This window comes from Coturnix japonica, chromosome 17 (assembly GCF_054131305.1).
Source record: "Coturnix japonica strain WE chromosome 17, WE-NBRP24, whole genome shotgun sequence".
Lineage (NCBI taxonomy): Eukaryota > Metazoa > Chordata > Aves > Galliformes > Phasianidae > Coturnix > Coturnix japonica.
Window position 1 is genome coordinate 758,223 of NC_140679.1, and position 21,164 is coordinate 779,386.

General features: G+C 54.5%; 1 protein-coding gene across 1 annotated transcript in view; it reads left to right on the plus strand.

Moving 5' to 3' along the window:
- LOC146757974 (serine protease 27-like) overlaps nucleotides 1–15,088 on the plus strand; it is a 31,327-nt gene extending 16,239 nt beyond the window's left edge. The window contains exons 3-4 of the mRNA XM_085518623.1: nucleotides 2,404–2,572; nucleotides 14,788–15,088. Of these exons, the coding sequence (XP_085374749.1) occupies nucleotides 2,404–2,572; nucleotides 14,788–15,088 (470 nt within the window). The remainder of the gene's footprint in view (nucleotides 1–2,403; nucleotides 2,573–14,787) is intronic.
- Nucleotides 15,089–21,164: the final 6,076 nt, after the last annotated feature.

Genomic DNA, 21,164 nt, shown 5'->3' on the forward strand with positions numbered 1-21,164 from the left:
GTGGGGGGTGAGGACGCCATGGCTGGTCAATGGCCATAGAGCCCCATAGAGACCCATAGAGACCCCATAGAGACCCCATAGAGCCCTATAGAACCCCATAGTGTCCCATAGAGACCCATAGATCCCCTTAGAACACCATAGAGACCCCATAGGGCCCCATAGATCCCATAGAACCCCATAGAGACCCCATAGAGACCCACAGAGACCCCATAGTGACCCCATAGAGCCCCCAATGATCCCATAGAGACCCCATAGAGCCCCATTGAGACCCCATAGAGACCCCATTGATCCCATGGAGACCCATAGAGCCCCATTGAGCCCCATAGAGCCCCATAGAGTCCCATAGAGCCCCATAGACACCCATAGAGTCCCATAGAGTCCCATAGAGCCCCATAGTATCCCATAGAGCCCCATAGAGTCCCATAGGGCCCCATAGACACCCATAGGGCCCCATAGAGACCCCATTGATCCCATAGAACCCCATTGATCCCCATAGAGACCCCATAGAGCCCCCATTGATCCCATAGAGACCCCATAGGGCCCCATAGATCCCATAGAACCCCATAGAGACCCCATAGGGCCCCATAGACCCCATAGAACCCCATAGAGACCCCATAGGGCCCCATAGACCCCATATCCCCCCCTAACCCCACTGTTTGTCCCCCCCAGTGTGCGGCCGCCCCATGGCTGTGGGGCTGACCCGTAACGTGGGGGGTGAGGACGCCATGGCTGGTCAATGGCCATAGAACCCCATAGAGCCCCATAGAGCCCCATAGAGACCCCATAGAGACCCATAGAGACCCCATAGAGACCCATAGAGCCCCATAGAGACCCCATAGGGCCTCATAGATCCCATAGAACCCCATAGAGACCCCATTGAGACCCACAGAGACCCCATTGAGACCCCATAGAGCCCCCAATGATCCCATAGAGACCCCATAGAGCCCCGTAGTACCCCATAGAGTCCCATAGAGCCCCATAGAGCCCCATAGAGTCCCATAGAGCCCCATAGTACCCCATAGAGTCCCATAGAGTCCCATAGAGCCCCATAGTACCCCATAGAGTCCCATAGAGCCCTATAGAGCCCCATAGAGCCCCATAGTACCCCATAGAGTCCCATAGAGTCCCATAGAGTCCCATAGAGCCCCATAGTACCCCATAGAGTCCCATAGAACCCCATAGAGCCCCATAGAACCCCATAGAACCCCATAGAGACCCCATATCCCCCCCTAACCCCACTGTTTGTCCCCCCCAGTGTGCGGCCGCCCCATGGCTGTGGGGCTGACCCGTAACGTGGGGGGTGAGGACGCCATGGCTGGTCAATGGCCATAGAACCCCATAGAGCCCCATAGACACCCATAGAACCCCATAGAGCCCCATAGACACCCATAGAACCCCATAGAGACCCCATATCCCCCCCTAACCCCACTGTTTGTCCCCCCCAGTGTGCGGTCGCCCCATGGCTGTGGGGCTGACCTGTAACGTGGGGGGTGAGGACGCCATGGCTGGTCAATGGCCATAGAACCCCATAGAGCCCCATAGAGACCCCATAGAGCCCCATAGAGCCCCATAGAGACCCATAGAACCCCATAGAGACCCCATAGGGCCTCATAGATCCCATAGAACCCCATAGAGACCCCATAGAGACCCACAGAGACCCCATAGAGACCCCATAGAGCCCCCAATGATCCCATAGAGACCCCATAGAGCCCCATAGAGTCCCATAGAGCCCCATAGTACCCCATAGAGTCCCATAGAGTCCCATAGAGCCCCATAGTACCCCATAGAGTCCCATAGAGTCCGATAGAGCCCCATAGTACCCCATAGAGTCCCATAGAGTCCCATAGAGCCCCATAGAGCCCCATAGAACCCCATAGAACCCCATAGAGACCCCATATCCCCCCCTAACCCCACTCTTTCTACCCCAGTGTGCGGCCGCCCCATGGCTGTGGGGCTGACCCGTAACGTGGGGGGTGAGGACGCCATGGCTGGTCAATGGCCATAGAACCCCATAGAGCCCCATAGAGACCCCATAGAGCCCCATAGAGCCCCATAGAGACCCATAGAACCCCATAGAGACCCCATAGGGCCTCAGAGATCCCATAGAACCCCATAGAGACCCCATAGAGACCCACAGAGACCCCATAGAGACCCCATAGAGCCCCCAATGATCCCATAGAGACCCCATAGAGCCCCATAGAGTCCCATAGAGCCCCATAGTACCCCATAGAGTCCCATAGAGCCCCATAGTACCCCATAGAGTCCCATAGAGTCCCATAGAGCCCCATAGAGCCCCATAGTACCCCATAGAGTCCCATAGAGTCCCATAGAGCCCCATAGAGCCCCATAGAACCCCATAGAGACCCCATATCCCCCCCTAACCCCACTGTTTGTCCCCCCCAGTGTGCGGCCGCCCCATGGCTGTGGGGCTGACCCGTAACGTGGGGGGTGAGGACGCCATGGCTGGTCAATGGCCGTGGCAGGGCAGCCTGCTTAGGGACGGGACCCACATCTGTGGGGTTTCCTTGGTGGCCCCACAGTGGGTGCTGACGGCCGCCCATTGCTTCCAAGGGTGAGTGAATGGGATTCTATGGGGTTCTATGGGGCTCTATGGGGCTCTATGGGGGTCTATGAGGTCTCTATGGGGTTCTATGGGGCTTTATGGGTCTCTTTGGGGTTCTGTGGGGTCTCTATGGGGTTCTATGGGGTTCTATGGGGCTCTCTGGGGTTCTATGAGGTCTCTATGAGGTTCTATGAGGTCTGTGGGGGTCTATGGGGTGCCTATGGGGTTCTATGGGGTGTCTATGGGGCTCTATGGGGTTCTATGGGGCTCTTTGGGGTTCTATGGGGTTCTATGGGGCTCTGTGGGGTTCAGTGGGGCTTTATGGGGTCTCTATGGGGTCTCAGTGAGGATCAGTGGGTCACTATGGGGTTCTATGGGGTCTATGGGGCTCTATGGGGTCTCTATGGGGTTCTATGGGGCTTTATGGGTCTCTTTGGGGTTCTGTGGGGTCATTTTGGGGGTTTATGGGGGTCTATGGGGGTCTATGGAATTCTGTTGGGCTCTGGGTTCATATGGGGTTCTATGGGGTTTCTATGTGGTATCTATGGGGCTCTATGGGGTCTCTATGGGGTTCTGTGGGGCTCTGGGTTCATATGGGGTTCTACGTGTCTCTATGGGTCTCTATGGGGGTTCTATGGGGTCTCTATGGGGTTCTATGGGGCTCTATGGGGTTCTATGGGGTCTATATGGGGTGGTTTAAGGTCTCTATGGGGCTCTATGGGGTCACTAAGGGGTTATATGGGGCTCTATGGGGTTCTATGGGGATCTATGGGGCTCTATGGGGTTCTATGGGGTTACTATGGGGGTCTGTGGGGTCCCTATGGGGTCTATGGGGTCTCTATGGGTTGGGATGAGGTCTCTATGGGGCTCTATGGGGTCACTAAGGGGTTCTATGGGACTCTATGGGGGTCTATGCGGTGCCTATGGGGTTCTATGGGGTCTCTATGGGTCTCTATGGGTCTCTATGGGGATCTATGGGGCTCTATGGGTCACTATGGGGTTCTATGGGGTCTCTATGGGGCTCTATGGGGGCTCTAAGGGGTTCTATGGGGCTCTATGGGGTCTCTATGGGGCTTTATTGGGTCTCTATGGGTCTCTATGGGGTTTGATGGGGCTCTATGGGGGCTCTATGGGGTTCTGTGGGGTCACTATGGGGCTCTATGGGGTTCTATGGGGCTTTATGGGGTCGCTATGGGGTTCTATGGGGCTCTGGGTTCATGTGGGTTTCTATGGGTTTTTATGGGGCTCTATGGGGTTCTATGGGTCTCTATGGGGCTCTATGGGGTTCTATGGGGTCACTATGGGGGTCTATGGGGTCTGTGGGGGTCTATGGGGTCTTTATGGGTCTCTATGGGGTCTCTATGGGGTCTCTATGGGGGTCTATGGGGGTCTATGGGGTTCTATGGGGCTCTATGAGGTTCTATGGGGGTCTATGGGGTCACTATGGGGTTCTATGGGGTCTCTATGGGGCTCTGTGGGGCTTCTATGGGGTCTCTATGAGGCTCTATGGGGCTTCTATGGGGTCTATGGGGTCTCTATAGGTTGGGATGAGGTCTCTATGGGGCTCTATGGGGTCACTAAGGGGTTCTATGGGACTCTATGGGGGTCTATGCGGTGCCTATGGGGTTCTATGGGGTCTCTATGGGTCTCTATGGGGATCTATGGGGCTCTATGGGTCACTATGGGGTTCTATGGGGTCTCTATGGGTCTCTATGTGGATCTATGGGGCTCTATGGGTCACTATGGGGTTCTATGGGGTCTATGGGGCTCTATGGGGGTCTATGGGGCTCTATGGGGTCTCTATGGGGTTCTATGGGGCTTTATGGGTCTCTTTGGGGTTCTGTGGGGTCATTTTGGGGGTTTATGGGGGTCTATGGGGGTCTATGGAATTCTGTTGGGCTCTGGGTTCATATGGGGTTCTATGGGGTTTCTATGGGGTATCTATGGGGCTCTATGGGGTCTCTATGGGGTTCTGTGGGGCTCTGGGTTCATATGGGGTTCTACATGTCTCTATGGGTCTCTATGGGGCTTCTATGGGGTCTCTATGGGGCTCTATGGGGCTTCTATGGGGTCTATGGGGTCTCTATAGGTTGGGATGAGGTCTCTATGGGGCTCTATGGGGTCAGTAAGGGGTTCTATGGGACTCTATGGGGGTCTATGCGGTGCCTATGGGGTTCTATGGGGTCTCTATAGGGTCTATGGGGGTCTATGGGGCTTTATGAGATTCTATGGGGGTCTATGGGGTCACTATGGGGTTCTATGGGGTCTTTATGGGTCTCTATGGGGTTCTATGGGGTCTCTATGGGGTTCTATGGGGTCTGTGGGGTTCTATGGGGCTGAGAGGCTTCTAGGGGGTCTCTATGGGGTTCTATGAGGTCTCTATGAGGTTCTATGAGGTCTGTGGGGGTCTATGGGGTGCCTATGGGGTTCTATGGGGTGTCTATGGGGCTCTATGGGGATCTATGGGGCTCTTTGGGGTTCTATGGGGTCTATGGGGCTCTATGGGATTCAGTGGGGCTTTATGGGGTCTCTATGGGGTCTCAGTGGGGATCAGTGGGTCACTATGGGGTTCTATGGGGTCTATGGGGCTCTATGGGGGTCTATGGGGCTCTATGGGGTCTCTATGGGGTTCTATGGGGCTTTATGGGTCTCTTTGGGGTTCTGTGGGGTCATTTTGGGGGTTTATGGGGGTCTATGGGGGTCTATGGAATTCTGTTGGGCTCTGGGTTCATATGGGGCTCTATGGGGTTTCTATGGGGAAACTATGGGGCTCTATGGGGTCTCTATGGGGTTCTGTGGGGCTCTGGGTTCATATGGGGTTCTACGTGTCTCTATGGGTCTCTATGGGGGTTCTATGGGGCTTCTATGGGGTCTCTATGGGGCTCTATGGGGCTTCTATGGGGTCTCTATGGGGCTCTATGGGGCTTCTATGGGGTCTCTATGGGGCTCTAAGGGGTTCTATGGGGCTCTATGGGGTCTCTATGGGGCTTTATTGGGTCTCTATGGGTCTCTATGGGGTTTGATGGGGCTCTATGGGGTCTCTATGGGGCTCTATGGGGTTCTATGGGACTCTATGGGGTTCTATGGGGCTCTATGGGGTTCTATGGGGCTCCATGGGGTCTCTATGAGGCTGCTATGGGGTTCTGTGGGGTCACTATGGGGGTCTATGGGGTCTGTGGGGGTCTATGGGGTCTTTATGGGTCTCTATGGGGTCTCTATGGGGCTCTATGAGGTTCTATGGGGGTCTATGGGGTCACTATGGGGTTCTATGGGGTCTCTATGGGGGTCTGTGGGGTTGTATGGGGCTGAGGGGCTTCTATGGGGTCTCTATGAGGTTCTATGGGGTTCTGTGGGGTCACTATGGGGGTCTATGGGGGTCTATGGGGTGCCTATGGGGTTCTATGGGGCTTTATGGGTCACTATGGGGTTCTATGGGGGCTCTATGGGGTTCTATAGGGTCTCTACGGGGCTCTGGGTTCATATGGGTTTCTGTGGGGCTCTATGGGTCTCTATGTGGTTCAATGGGGATCTCTATAGGGTTCTAAGGGTCTCTATAGGGTCTGTATGGGGCACTAGGTCCATATGAGGTTCTATAGGGCTCTATGGGGCTCTATGGGGTTCTATGGGGTATCTATGTGGTTCTATGTGGTCCTATGGGGGCTCTATGGGGCTCTATGGGGTCTATGGGGCTCTATGGGGGCTCTAAGGGGTTCTATGGGGTCTCTATGGGGGTCTATGGGGTCTGTGGGGTTCTATGGGGCTGAGGGGCTTCTATGGGTCTCTATGAGGTTCTATGGGGTTCTGTGGGGTCACTATGGGGGTCTATGGGGGTCTATGGGGTGCCTATGGGGTTCTATGGGGTCTCTATGGGGCTCTATGGGGGCTCTAAGGGGTTCTATGGGGCTCTATGGGGTCTCTATGGGGCTTTATTGGGTCTCTATGGGTCTCTATGGGGTTTGATGGGGCTCTATGGGGGCTCTATGGGGTTCTGTGGGGTCACTATGGGGCTCTATGGGGTTCTATGGGGCTTTATGGGGTCGCTATGGGGTTCTATGGGGCTCTGGGTTCATGTGGGTTTCTATGGGTTTTTATGGGGCTCTATGGGGTTCTATGGGGCTCTATGGGGCTCCATGGGGTCTCTATGGGGCTGCTATGGGGTTCTGTGGGGTCTCTATGTGGTTCTATGGGGTTCTATGGGGTTCTATGGGTCTCTATGGGTCTCTATGGGGTCTCTATGGGGTTCTATGGGGTTCTGTGGGATCACTATGGGGGTCTATGGGGGTCTATGGGGTGCCTATGGGGTTCTATGTGGTCCTATGGGGTCTCTATGGGGCTCTATGGGGCTCTATGGGGTCTCTATGGGGTTCTATGGGGTTCTGTGGGGTCACCATGGGGGTCTGTGGGGTTCTATGGGGCTGAGGGGCTTCTATGGGGTCTCTATGGGGCTCTATGGGGCTTCTATGGGATCTATGGTGTCCCTATGATGTTCTATGGGGTCTCTATAGGTTGGGATGAGGTCTCTGTGGGGCTCTATGGGGTCACTAAGGGGTTCTATGGGACTCTATGGGGTTCTATGGGTCTCTATGGGGCTCTATGGGGTTCTATGGGGCTCTATGGGGTCTCTATGGGGCTGCTATGGGGTTCTGTGGGTCAGTATGGGGCTCTATGGGGGTCTCTATGGGGGTCTATGGGCTCTATGGGGCTCTATGGGGTTCTATGGGGTTCTATGGGGCTCTATGGGGCTCTATGGTGGTCTATGGGGCTCTATGGGGTCTCTGTGGTGTCATATGGGGCTCTATGGGGACTCTATGGGGCTCCATGGGGTCTCTATGGGGCTGCTATGGGGTTCTATGGGTCTCTATGGGGCTCTATGGGGTTCTATGGGGCTCCATGGGGTCTCTATGGGGCTGCTATGGGGTTCTGTGGGGTCACTATGGGGGTCTATGGGGTCTGTGGGGGTCTATGGGGTCTGTGGGGCTCTATGGGGCTCTATGGGGCTCTATGGTGGTCTATGGGGCTCTATGGGGTCTCTGTGGTGTCATATGGAGCTCTATGGGGACTCTATGGGGCTCTATGGGGTTCTATGGGGCTCTTTGGGGTTCTATGGGGCTCTGTGGGGTTCAGTGGGGCTTTATGGGGTCTCTATGGGGTCTCCGTGGGGATCAGTGGGTCACTATGGGGTTCTATGGGGTCTATGGGGCTCTATGGGGGTCTATGGGGCTCTATGGGGTCTCTATGGGGTTCTATGGGGCTTTATGGGTCTCTTTGGGGTTCTGTGGGGTCATTTTGGGGGTTTATGGGGGTCTATGGGGGTCTATGGAATTCTGTTGGGCTCTGGGTTCATATGGGGTTCTATGGGGTTTCTATGGGGTATCTATGGGGCTCTATGGGGTCTCTATGGGGTTCTGTGGGGCTCTGGGTTCATATGGGGTTCTACGTGTCTCTATGGGTCTCTATGGGGGTTCTATGGGGCTTCTATGGGGTCTCTATGGGGCTCTATGGGGCTTCTATGGGGTCTCTATGGGGCTCTATGGGGTTCTATGGGGTCTCTATGGGGTTCTATGGGGCTCTATGAGATTCTATGGGGGTCTATGGGGTCACTATGGGGTTCTATGGGGTCTCTATGGGGGTCTATGGGGTTTATGGGGCTCTATGGGGGTTTATGGGGTCTGTGGGGTTCTATGGGGCTGAGGGGCTTCTATGGGGTCTCTATGGGGTTCTATGGGGTTCTGAGGTGTCACTATGGGGCTCTATGGGGTCTATGGGGATCTATGGGGCTCTATGGGGTCTCTATGGGGTCTCTATGGGGTTGTTTGATGTCTCTATGGGGTCTTTATGGGACTCTATGGGGTTCTGTGGGGTCACTATGGGGCTCTATGGGGGTCTCTATGGGGGTCTATGGGGTCTGTGGGGCTCTGTGGGGTCCCTATGGGGTTCTATGGGGCTCTATGGGGATCTATAGGGCTCTATGGGGTCTGTGGGGCTCTATGGGGTCCCTATGGGGTTCTATGGGACTCTATGGGGGTCTATGCGGTGCCTATGGGGTCTCTATGGGGTCTCTATGGGTCTCTATGGGGATCTATGGGGCTCTATGGGTCACTATGGGGTTCTATGGAGTCTCTATGGGGCTCTATGGGGGCTCTAAGGGGTTCTATGGGGCTCTATGGGGTCTCTATGGGGCTTTATTGGGTCTCTATGGGTCTCTATGGGGTTTGATGGGGCTCTATGGGGGCTCTATGGGGTTCTGTGGGGTCACTATGGGGCTCTATGGGGTTCTATGGGGCTTTATGGGGTCGCTATGGGGTTCTATGGGGCTCTGGGTTCATGTGGGTTTCTATGGGTTTTTATGGGGCTCTATGGGGTTCTATGGGTCTCTATGGGGCTCTATGGGGTTCTATGGGACTCTATGGGGGTCTATGCGGTGCCTATGGGGTTCTATGGGGTCTCTATGGGTCTCTATGGGTCTCTATGGGGATCTATGGGGCTCTATGGGTCTCTATGGGGTTCTATGGGGCTTCTATGGGGTCTATGGGGTCTCTATAGGTTGGGATGAGGTCTCTATGGGGCTCTATGGGGTCACTAAGGGGTTCTATGGGACTCTATGGGGGTCTATGGGGTGCCTATGGGGTTCTATGGGGTCTCTATTGGTCTCTATGGGGATCTATGGGGCTCTATGAGTCACTATGGGGTTCTATGGGGTCTCTATGGGGTTCTATGGGGGCTCTAAGGGGTTCTATGGGGCTCTATGGGGTCTCTATGGGGCTTTATTGGGTCTCTATGGGTATCTATGGGGTTTGATGGGGCTCTATGGGTCTCTATGGGGTTCTGTGGGGTCACTATGGGGCTCTATGGGGTTCTATGGGGCTTTATGGGGTCGCTATGGGGTTCTATGGGGCTCTGGGTTCATGTGGGTTTCTATGGGTTTTTATGGGGCTCTGTGGGGTTCTATGGGTCTCTATGGGGCTCTATGGGGTTCTATGGGGCTCCATGGGGTCTCTATGGGGCTGCTATGGGGTTCTGTGGGGTCACTATGGGGGTCTATGGGGTCTGTGGGGGTCTATGGGGTCTTTATGGGTCTCTATGGGGTTCTATGGGGTCTCTATGGGGGTCTATGGGGTTCTATGGGGCTCTATGAGATTCTATGGGGGTCTATGGGGTCACTATGGGGTTCTATGGGGTCTCTATGGGGGTCTATGGGGTTTATGGGGCTCTATGGGGGTCTATGGGGTCTGTGGGGTTCTATGGGGCTGAGGGGCTTCTATGGGGTCTCTATGGGGTTCTATGGGGTTCTGAGGTGTCACTATGGGGCTCTATGGGGTCTATGGGGATCTATGGGGCTCTATGGGGTCTCTATGGGGTCTCTATGGGGTTGTTTGATGTCTCAATGGGGTCTTTATGGGACTCTATGGGGTTCTGTGGGGTCACTATGGGGCTCTATGGGGGTCTCTATGGGGGTCTATGGGGTCTGTGGGGCTCTATGGGGTCCCTATGGGGTTCTATGGGGCTCTATGGGGATCTATAGGGGTCTATGGGGTCTGTGGGGCTCTATGGGGTTCCTATGGGGTTCTATGGGGCTCTATGGGGCTCTATGGTGGTCTATGGGGCTCTATGGGGTCTCTGTGGTGTCATATGGAGCTCTATGGGGACTCTATGGGGCTCTATGGGGGTTCTATGGGGCTCTGTGGGGTTCAGTGGGGCTTTATGGGGTCTCTATGGGGTCTCAGTGGGGATCAGTGGGTCACTATGGGGTTCTATGGGGTCTATGGGGCTCTATGGGGTCTCTATGGGGTTCTATGGGGCTTTATGTGTCTCTTTGGGGTTCTGTGGGGTCACTATGGGGGTCTATGGGGTTCTATGGGGTTCTATGTGGCTCTATGAGGCTCTATGGGGCTCTATGGGGTTCTATGGGGTCTCTATGGGGCTGCTATGGGGTTCTGTGGGGTCAGTATGGGGGTCTATGGGGTCTGTGGGGGTCTATGGGGTCTTTATGGGTCTCTATGGGGTTCTATGGGGTCTCTATGGGGTTCTATGGGGTCTGTGGGGTTCTATGGGGCTGAGAGGCTTCTAGGGGGTCTCTATGGGGTTCTATGGGGTTCTGTGGGGTCTCTATGGGGTTCTATGGGGTCTGTGGGGTTCTATGGGGCTGAGAGGCTTCTAGGGGGTCTCTATGGGGTTCTATGGGGTTCTGTGGGGTCACTATGGGGGTCTATGGGGTCTGTGGGGGTCTATGGGGTCTGTGGGGCTCTATGGGGTTCCTATGGGGTTCTATGGGGCTCTATGGGGCTCTATGGTGGTCTATGGGGCTCTATGGGGTCTCTGTGGTGTCATATGGAGCTCTATGGGGACTCTATGGGGGTCTATGGGGTCTGTGGGGCTCTATGGGGTTCCTATGGGGTTCTATAGGGCTCTATGGGGGTCTATGGGGTCTATGGGGTCTGTGGGGTTCTATGGGGCTGAGGGGCTTCTATGGGGTCTCTATTGGGTTCTATGGGGTTCTGTGGGGTCACTATGGGGGTCTATGGGGGTCTATGTGGTGCCTATGGGGTTCTATGGGGTCTCTATGGGGCTCTATGGGGCTCTATGGGGCTCTATGGGGCTTCTATGGGGTCTATGGGGTCTCTATAGGTTGGGATGAGGTCTCTATGGGGCTCTATGGGGTCACTAAGGGGTTCTATGGGACTCTATGGGGATCTATGCGGTGCCTATGGGGTTCTATGGGGTCTCTATGGGTCTCTATGGGGATCTATGGGGCTCTATGGGTCACTATGGGGCTCTATGGGGTCTCTATGGGGCTTTATTGAGTCTCTATGGGTCTCTATGGGGTTTGATGGGGCTCTATGGGGGCTCTATGGGGTTCTGTGGGGTCACTATGGGGCTCTATGGGGTTCTATGGGGCTTTATGGGGTCGCTATGGGGTTCTATGGGGCTCTGGGTTCATGTGGGTTTCTATGGGTTTTTATGGGGCTCTATGGGTCTCTATGGGTCTCTATGGGGTTCTATGGGGCTCCATGGGGTCTCTATGGGGCTGCTATGGGGTTCTGTGGGGTCACTATGGGGGTCTATGGGGTCTGTGGGGGTCTATGGGGTCTGTGGGGCTCTATGGGGTTCCTATGGGGTTCTATGGGGCTCTATGGGGCTCTATGGTGGTCTATGGGGCTCTATGGGGTCTCTGTGGTGTCATATGGAGCTCTATGGGGCTCTATGGGGTTCTATGGGGCTCTTTGGGGTTCTATGGGGCTCTGTGGGGTTCAGTGGGGCTTTATGGGGTCTCTATGGGGTCTCAGTGGGGATCAGTGGGTCACTATGGGGTTCTATGGGGTCTATGGGGCTCTATGGGGTCTCTATGGGGTTCTATGGGGCTTTATGGGTCTCTTTGGGGTTCTGTGGGGTCACTATGGGGGTCTATGGGGGTCTATGGGGTTCTATGTGGCTCTATGGGGTTCTATGGGGCTCTATGGGGTTCTATGAGGTCTCTATGAGGTTCTATGGGGTCTATGGGGGTCTATGGGGTGCCTATGGGGTTCTATGGGGGTCTATGGGGTCTCTATGGGGTTCTATGGGGCTCTATGGGGCCGCTATGGGGTTGTGTGGGGTCACTATGGGGGTTTATGGGGGTCTATGGGGTTCTGTTGGGCTCTGGGTTCATATGGGGTTCTATGGGGTTTCTATGGGGTTCTGTGGGGCTCTGGGTTCATATGGGGTTCTACATGTCTCTATGGGTGTCTATGGGGTCTCTATGGGGTCTCTATGGGGTTCTATGGGGTCACTATGGGGCTCTATGGGGTTCTGTGGGGTCACTATGGGGCTCTATGGGGTCTCTATGGGTTGAGATGAGGTCTCTATGGGGCTCTATGGGGTTCTATGGGGTCTATATGGGGTGGTTTAAGGTCTCTATGGGGCTCTATGGTGTCACTAAGGGGTTATATGGGACTCTATGGGGCTCTATGGGGTTCTATGGGGATCTATGGGGTTCTATGGGGCTTTATGGGATTCTTTGGGGTCTCTATGGGGTCCTATGGTGATTATGGGTTTCCATGGGGTCATTATGGGGTTCTAAGGGTCTCTATTGGGTGTCTATGGGTCTCTAGGTCCATATGGGGTCTCTATGGGTCTCTATGGGTCTCTAGGGGTTCTATGGGACTCTATGGGGCTCCATGGGTCTCTATGGGTCTCTGACCCCTTACCTGTCCCCCTTTAACCCTATAGGGGCCTGGACCCCCGTTCCTACTCGGTCCTATTGGGGGTCCAGGAGCTCTATGGGGTTCTATGGGGCTCTATAGGGTTCTATGTGTCTCTATGGGTCTCTATGGGGTTCTATGGGTCTCTATGGGTCTCTATGGGTCTCTAGGTCCATATGGGGTCTCTATAGGGTTCTATGGGTCTCTATGGGTCTCTATGGGGTTCTATGGTGCCCCATTGTTCCCCCTTTAACCCTATAGGGGCCTGGACCCCCGTTCCTACTCGGTCCTGTTGGGGGTCCAGGAGCTCTATGGGGTTCTATGGGGCTGTATAGCATTCTATGGGGTCTCTATGGGGTTCTATGGGGTCTCTATGGGTCTCTGACCCCTTACCTGTCCCCCTTTAACCCTATAGGGGCCTGGACCCCCGTTCCTACTTGGTCCTATTGGGGGTCCAGGAGCTCTATGGGGTTCTGTGGGTCTCTATGGGTCTCTATGGGTCTCTAGGTCCATATGGGGTCTCTATAGTGTTCTGTGGGGTTCTATGGGTCTCTATGGGGTCTCTATGGGGTTCTATGGTGTCTATGGGGTGATTATGGGGTTCTAAGGGTCTCTATAGGGCTCAATGGGTCTCTATGGGTCTCTGACCCCTTACCTCTCCCCCTTTAACCCTATAGGGGCCTGGACCCCCGTTCCTACTCGGTCCTATTGGGGGTCCAGGAGCTTTATGGGGTTCTATGGGGCTCTATAGGGTTCTATGTGTCTCTATGGGGCTCTATGGGGTTCTGTGGGGTTCTATGGGTCTCTATGGGGTTCTATGGGTCTCTATGGGTCTCTACGGGGCTCTATGCGGTTCTGTGGGGTTCTATGGGTCTCTATGGGGTTCTATGGGGCTCTATGGGATTCTATGGGGTCTCTGTGGTGTTCTATGGGGCTCTATGGGGTTTTATGGGGTCTCTATGTGTCTCTATGGGGTTCTGTTGGTCTCTATGGGGTCTCTATGGGTCTCTAGGTCCATATGGGGTTCTAAGGGGTGTCTATGGGGCTCTATGGGTCTCTAGGTCCATATGGGGTTCTATAGGGTTCTGTGTGGCTCTATAGGGCTCTATGGGGTTCTATAGGGTTCTATGTGGCTCTATAGGGCTCTATGGGGTTCTATAGGGTTCTATGTGGCTCTATAGAGTTCTATGGGGTCTCTATGGGTCTCTGACCCCTTACCTCTCCCCCTTTAACCCTATAGGGGCCTGGACCCCCGTTCCTACTCGGTCCTGTTGGGGGTCCAGGAGCTCTATGGGGTCCTATGGGGCTCTATGGGGTTCTATGGGGTCTCTATGGGGTCCTATGGTGTCTCTATGGGTTTCTATGGGGTCATTATGGGGTTCTAAGAGTCTCTATGGGGTCTCTATGGGTTTCTAGGTCCATATGGGGTTCTATAGGGTTCTATGGGGTTCTGTTGGTCTCTATGGGGGCTCTATGGGTCACTAGGTCCATATGGGATTCTATAGGGTTCTATGTGGCTCTATGGGGCTCTGTGGGGTCTCTATGGGGTTCTATTGGGCTCTATAGAGTTCTATGGGGCTCTATGGGATTCTATGGGGTCTCTATGGTGTTCTATGGGTCTCTATGGGGTTCTATGGGGTCTAACCCTAACCCTAACCCCTTACCTCTCCCCCTTTAACCCTATAGGGGCCTGGACCCCCGTTCCTACTCGGTGCTGTTGGGGGTCCAGGAGCTCTATGGGGTTCTATGGGTCTCTATGGGTCTCTATGGGGTTCTATGGGTCTCTATGGGTCTCTATGGGTCTCTAGGTCCATATGGGGTTCTATGGGGTGTCTATGGGGCTCTATGGGTCTCTAGGTCCATATGGGGTTCTATGGGGTTCTATGGGGCTCTATGGGGTCTCTATGGGTCTCTATGGGGCTCTATGGGGCTCTATGGGGTCTCTATGGGTCTCTATGAGTCTTTAGGGGTTCTGTGGGGTTCTATAGGGCTCCATGGGTCTCTATGGGTCTCTGACCCCTTACCTGTCCCCCTTTAACCCTATAGGGGCCTGGACCCCCGTTCCTACTCGGTCCTATTGGGGGTCCAGGACCTTTCAGGTCCATGGGGTCAGAACCGCTCTGTCCCATTGGGTCGGTTGTTCCCCCATCCGTCGTACGCGGGTGAAGCCACCAGTGGGGACATCGCCCTGGCCCAGCTCATCCGACCCGTCACTTATGGGGCCAACGTGGGACCCGTCTGCTTACCCGGCCCCACATTCCATTTCCCTGCCGGGACCCAATGCGTGGCTACGGGGTGGGGGGACATCGGGGAAGGAGGTGAGAATGTGGGGCTATATGGGGTCTAGGGGGTACTATGGGGTGGCTATGGGGTAGATATAGGGCTCTATGGGGATCTATGGGGCCAAAAGAGGGTCTATGGGGGTCTATGGGGTTCTATGGGGATCTATGGGGTCACTATGGGGCTCTATGGGGTCTAGGGGGCAGATATGGGGTCTCTAAGGGGCTCTATGGGGCTCTATGGGGTTCTATGGGGTCTATGGGGTCTCTAAGGGGATCTATGGGGCTCTAAGGGTATCTATGGGGCTCTATAGGGTTCTATGGGGTCCCTATGGGGTCAAAAGGGGGTCTATGGGGGGCCTATGGGGTATATATGGGGCTCTATGGGGTTGATATGGGGTCATAAGGGGGTCTATGGGGTCTCTATGGGGTCACTATAGGGTTCTATAGGGATCAGTGGGGTCACAATGGGGTTCTATAGGGATCAATGGGGTCATTATGGGGTTCTATGGGGATCTATGGGGTCTCTATGGGATCTCTATGGGGTTCTATGGGATCTCTATGGGGTTCTATGGGATCTCTATGGGTCTCTATGGGTCTCTATGGGTCCCTCTGGGTCTCTGTGGGTCTCTATGGGGTCAACGTGGGACCCGTCTGCTTACCCGGCCCCACATTCCATTTCCCTGCCGGGACACAATGCGTGGCTACGGGGTGGGGGGACATCGGGGAAGGAGGTGAGAACATAGGGTTATATGGGGTCTATGGGGTCAATATGGGATCTATGGGGCCAAAATAGGGTCCTATGGGGTCCCTATGGGGTCAAAAGGGGCTCTATGGGGTCCCTATGGGATCTATGGGGTCTCTAAGGGGATCTATGGGGTAGATATGGGATCTATGGGGTCTATGGGGTCTCTATGGGGTTCTATGGGGTCCTTATGGGGTCTAAGGGACTCTATGGGGTCTCTAAGGGGTCTAGGGGGCAGATATGGGGTCCTATGTGGTCCCTATGGGGTCTCTATGGGGTTCTATGGGGATCTATGGGGTCCCTATGGGGTCGAAAGGGGTCTAGGGGACTCTATGGGGTCTATGGGGTCTCTATGGGGTCTATTACGTCTTTATGGGGTCTCTATAGGGTTCTATGGGGATCTATGGGGTTGATATGGGGCTCTATGGGGTCTAGGGGACTCTATGGGGTCTATGGGGTCTTTATGGGGTCTCTATGGGGCTCTATGGGGTCTCTAAGGGGATCTATGGGGCTCTATGGCGTCCTATGGGGTCCCTATGGGGTTCTATGGGGATCTATGGGGTTGATATGGGGTCAAAATGGGTCTATGGGGCTCTATAGGGTCGATATGGGGGTCTATAGGGGGTCTATGGGGTCCCTATGGGGTAATTATGGGGATCTATGGGGCTCTATGGGGATCTATGGGGTCACAATGGGGTTCTATAGGGATCAATGGGATCATTATGGGGTTCTATGGGTCTCTATGGGGTTCTATGGGATCTCTATGGGTCTCTATGGGGTCACTATGGGTCTCTATGGGGTTCTATGGGATCTCTATGGGGTCACTATGGGTCTCTATGGGGTTCTATGGGTCCCTCTGGGTCTCTGTGGGTCTCTATGGGGTCAACGTGGGACCCGTCTGCTTACCCGGCCCCACATTCCATTTCCCTGCCGGGACCCAATGCGTGGCTACGGGGTGGGGGGACATCGGGGAAGGAGGTGAGAATGTGGGGCTATATGGGGTCTAGGGGGCAGATATGGGGGCTATGGGGTCTATGGGGTAGATATGGGGTCAATATGGGGATCTATGGGGTCTAGGGGGTCCCTATGGGGTCAATATGGGGATCTATGGGGTCTAGGGGGTCAAAAGGGGCTCAATGGGGTCAAAATGGGGTTTTATGGGGTCTATGGGGTCTAGGGGGCTCTATGGGGTAGATATGGGGTCCTATGTGGTCCCTATGGGGTCTCTATGGGGTTCTATGGGGATCTATGGGGTCCCTATGGGGTCAAAAGTGGGTCTATGGGGTCACTATGGGTCTCTATGGGGCTCTATGGGTCTCTATGGGGCTCTAAGGGTCTCTATGGGTCTCTATGGGGTCACTATGGGTCTCTATGGGGTTCTATGGGTCCCTCTGGGTCTCTGTGGGTCTCTATGGGGTCAACGTGGGACCCGTCTGCTTACCCGGCCCCACGTTCCATTTCCCTGCCGGGACCCAATGCGTGGCTACGGGATGGGGGGACATCGGGGAAGGAGGTGAGAGGGGGTCAATATAGGGATCTATGGGGCTATGGGGTCCCTATGGGGTCAAAAAGGGGTCTATGGGGTCTATGGGGTCTCTAAGGGGTTCTATGGGGTCCCTATGGGTTCAAAAGGGGGTCTATGGGGTAGATATGGAGATCTATTGGGATCTATGGGGTCTATGGGGTCTCTATGAGATTCTATGGGGTCCCTATGGGTTCAAAAGGGGGTCTATAGGGTCAAAAGGCGGTCTTTGGGGTAGATATGGAGATCTATGGGGATCTATGGGGTCTATGGGGTCTCTATGGGGTTCTATGGGGTCCCTATGGGGTCAAAAGGGGGTCTATGGGGTCAAAAGTGGGTCTTTTGGGGTAGATATGGGGATCTATGGGGATCTATGGGGTCTATGGGGTCCCTATGGGGTCAAAAGGGGGTCTATGGGGTCAAAAGGGGGTCTTTGGGGTAGATATGGGGATCTATGGGGATCTATCGGGTTCTATGGGGTCCCTATGGGGTCATTATGGGGATCTATGGGGCTCTATGGGGCTCTATGGGGATCTATGGGGTATAGGGGGTCACTATGGGGTCTCTAAGGGGATCTATAGGGTCATTATGGAGCTCTATGGGGTTCTATGGGGTCACAATGGGGTTCTATAGGGATCAATGGGATCATTATGGGGTTCTATGGGTCCCTATGGGGTTCTATGGGATCTCTATGGGTCTCTATGGGGTCACTATGGGTCTCTATGGGGTTCTATGGGATCTCTATGGGGCTCTAAGGGTCTCTATGGGGTTCTATGGGTCCCTCTGGGTCTCTGTGGGTCTCTATGGGGTCAACGTGGGACCCGTCTGCTTACCCGGCCCCACGTTCCATTTCCCTGCCGGGACCCAATGCGTGGCTACGGGGTGGGGGGACATCGGGGAAGGAGGTGAGAACATGGGGCTCTATGGGGTCAATATGGGATCTATGGGGTCAAAATGGGGGCTATGGGGTCTATGGGGTCTCTATGGGGTTCTATAGGGTCCCTATGGGGTTCTATGGGGATCTATGGGGTCTATTAGGTCTTTATGGGGTCTCTATGGGGCTCTATGGGGTCAAAAGGGGATCTATGGGGGGTCTATGGGGATCTATGGGGTCCCTATGGGGTTCTATGGGGCTCTATGGGGTTGATATGGGGCTCTATGGGGTCATAAAGGGATCTATGGGGCCAAAATGGGGGCTATGGGGTCTATGGGGTTCTATGGGGATCTATGGGGTTGATATGGGATCTATGGGGTCTATTAGGTCTTTATGGGGTCAATATGGGGCTCTATGGGGTCACTATGGGGTCCCTATGGGGTTCTAGGGGATCTATGGGGTCTATTAGGTCTTTATGGGGTCTCTATGGGGTTCTATGGGGTCTATGGGGTCTCTAAGGGGATCTATGGGGTTCTATGGGGTCTCTATGGGGTCTATGGGGCTCTATGGGGATCTATGGGGTCCTATGGGGTCCCTATGGGGTCAAAAGGGGGTCTATGGGGGGTCTATGGGGCTCTATGGGTCAATGTGGGGTCTATGGGGTCTTTATAGGGATCTATGGGGTCTCTATGGGGTCTATGGGGCTCTATGGGGTGGATATGGTATCTATGGGGTCTATTAGGTCTTTATGGGGTCTCTATGGGGCTCTATGGGGTCAATATGGGGCTCTGTGGGGTCTAGCAGGCTCTATGAGGTCTAGGGGGCTCTATGGGGAAGATATGGGATCTATGGGGTCTATTAGGTATTTATGGGGTCTATTAGGTCTTTATGGGGTTCTATGGGGTCAATATGGGGATCTATGGGGTCTATGGGGCTCTATGATGGGGTAATAGGGGCTCTATGGGATAATAGGGGCTCTATGGGGTGGATATGGGATCTATGGAGTCTATTAGGTCTTTATGGGGTCTCTATGGGGCTCTATGGGGTCAAAAGGGGATCTATGGGGTCTATTAGGTCTTTATGGGGTCTCTATGGGGCGCTATGGGGTCTCTATGGGGTTCTATGGGGATCTATGGGGTTGATATGGGGTCAAAAGGGGTCTATGGGGCTCTATGGGGTTGATATGGGGCTCTATGGGGTCTAGGGGACTCTATGGGGTTCTATGGGGTCTCTATGGGGTCTATGGGGCTCTATGGGGATCTATGGGGTCCTATGGGGTCCCTATGGGGTCAAAAGGGGGTCTATGGGGGGTCTATGGGGCTCTATGGGTCAATGTGGGGTCTATGGGGTCTCTATAGGGATCTATGGGGTCACTATGGGGCTCTATGGGGCTCTATGGGGGGGCCATGGGATCTATGGGGTCTATTAGGTCTTTATGGGGTCTCTATGGGGTTCTATGGGGCTCTAGGGGGTCTAGGGGGCAGATATGGGGTCTCTAAAGGGATCTGTGGGGCTCTATGGGGTCAATATGGGGATTTATGGGGTCTAGGGGGTCAAATGGGTCTCTATGGGTCTCAATGGGGTCATTAAGGGATCTATGGGGTGGATAAGGGATCTATGGGGTCTATTAGGTCTTTATGGGGTCTCTATGGGGTTCTGTGGGGTCTATGGAGTCTCTAAGGGGATATATGGGGCTCTATGGGGTCAATATGGGGCTCTATGGGGTCTGTGGGTCTCTATGGGTCCCAATGGGTCTCAATGGGTCTGAATGGGGTCTATGGGTCTCAGTGGGTCTCTATGGGGTCTATGGGTCTCAGTAGGCTTCAATGGGGTCTATGGGACCCAATGAGTCCCAATGGGTTGCTATGGGGTCTGTGGGTCTCTATGGGTCCCAATGGGTCTGAATGGGGCCTATGGGTCTCTATGGGTCTCTATGGGTCCCAATGGGTCTCTATGGGTCTCAATGGGGTCTATGGGGTCTGAATGGGGTCTATGGGTTCCAATGGGTCTCTATGGCATCTATGGGTCTCTATGGGTCCTAATGAGTCACTATGGGGTCAGTGGGTCTCTATGGGGTTCTATGGGTCCCAATGGGTCTGAATGGGGTCTATGGGGTCTGAATGGGGTCTATGGGTCTCTATGGGTCCCAATGGGTCTCTATGGGTCTCAATGGGGTCTATGGGGTCTGAATGGGGTCTATGGGTCCCAATGGGTCTCTATGGGGTCAGTGGGTCTCTATGGGGTCTATGGGTCTCTATGGGGTTTATAGGACCCAATGGGTTCCTATGGGGTTCTATGGGGTCTATGGGATCTGAATGGGGTCTATGGGTCTCTATGGGTTCCTATGGGGTTCTATGGGGTCAATGGGTCTCTATGGGGTTCTATGGGGTTCTATGGATCTCTATGGGGTCAGTGGGTCTCTATGGGTCTCTGTGGGTCTCTATGGGGTTCTATGGGTCTGACGTATGGCCCAGAGGACCTCCCGTCGCCGCGGCGGCTGCAGGAGGTGTGGGTCCCGCTGATGGGGCAGGCTCTATGGGGCGCTGTGGGTCCCTATGGGGCTCTATGGGACTCTATGGGTCTCTATGGGGTTCTATGGGACTCTATGGGTCCTAATGGGTCTGAATGGGGTCTATGGGTCTCTATAGGTCTCAGTGGGTCTCTATGGGTCTGAATGGGTTTCAATGGGGTCTATGGGGTCTATGGGTCCCAATGGGTCTCTATGGGTCTCTATGGGGTCTATGGGGTCTGAATGGGGTCTATGGGTACCTATGGGTCTCTATGGGTCTCTATGGGGTCTATGGGTCTCAATGGGGTCTATGGGTCTCTATGGGTCCCAATGGGTCCTAATGGGTCTGAATGGGGTCTAAGGGTCTCTATGGGGTCTATGGGACCCAATGGGTTCCTATGGGGTTCTATGGGTCTCTATGGGTTCCAGTGGGTCTCTATGGGTCTCTATGGGGTCTATGGGACCCAATGGGTTCCTATGGGGTTCTATGGGGT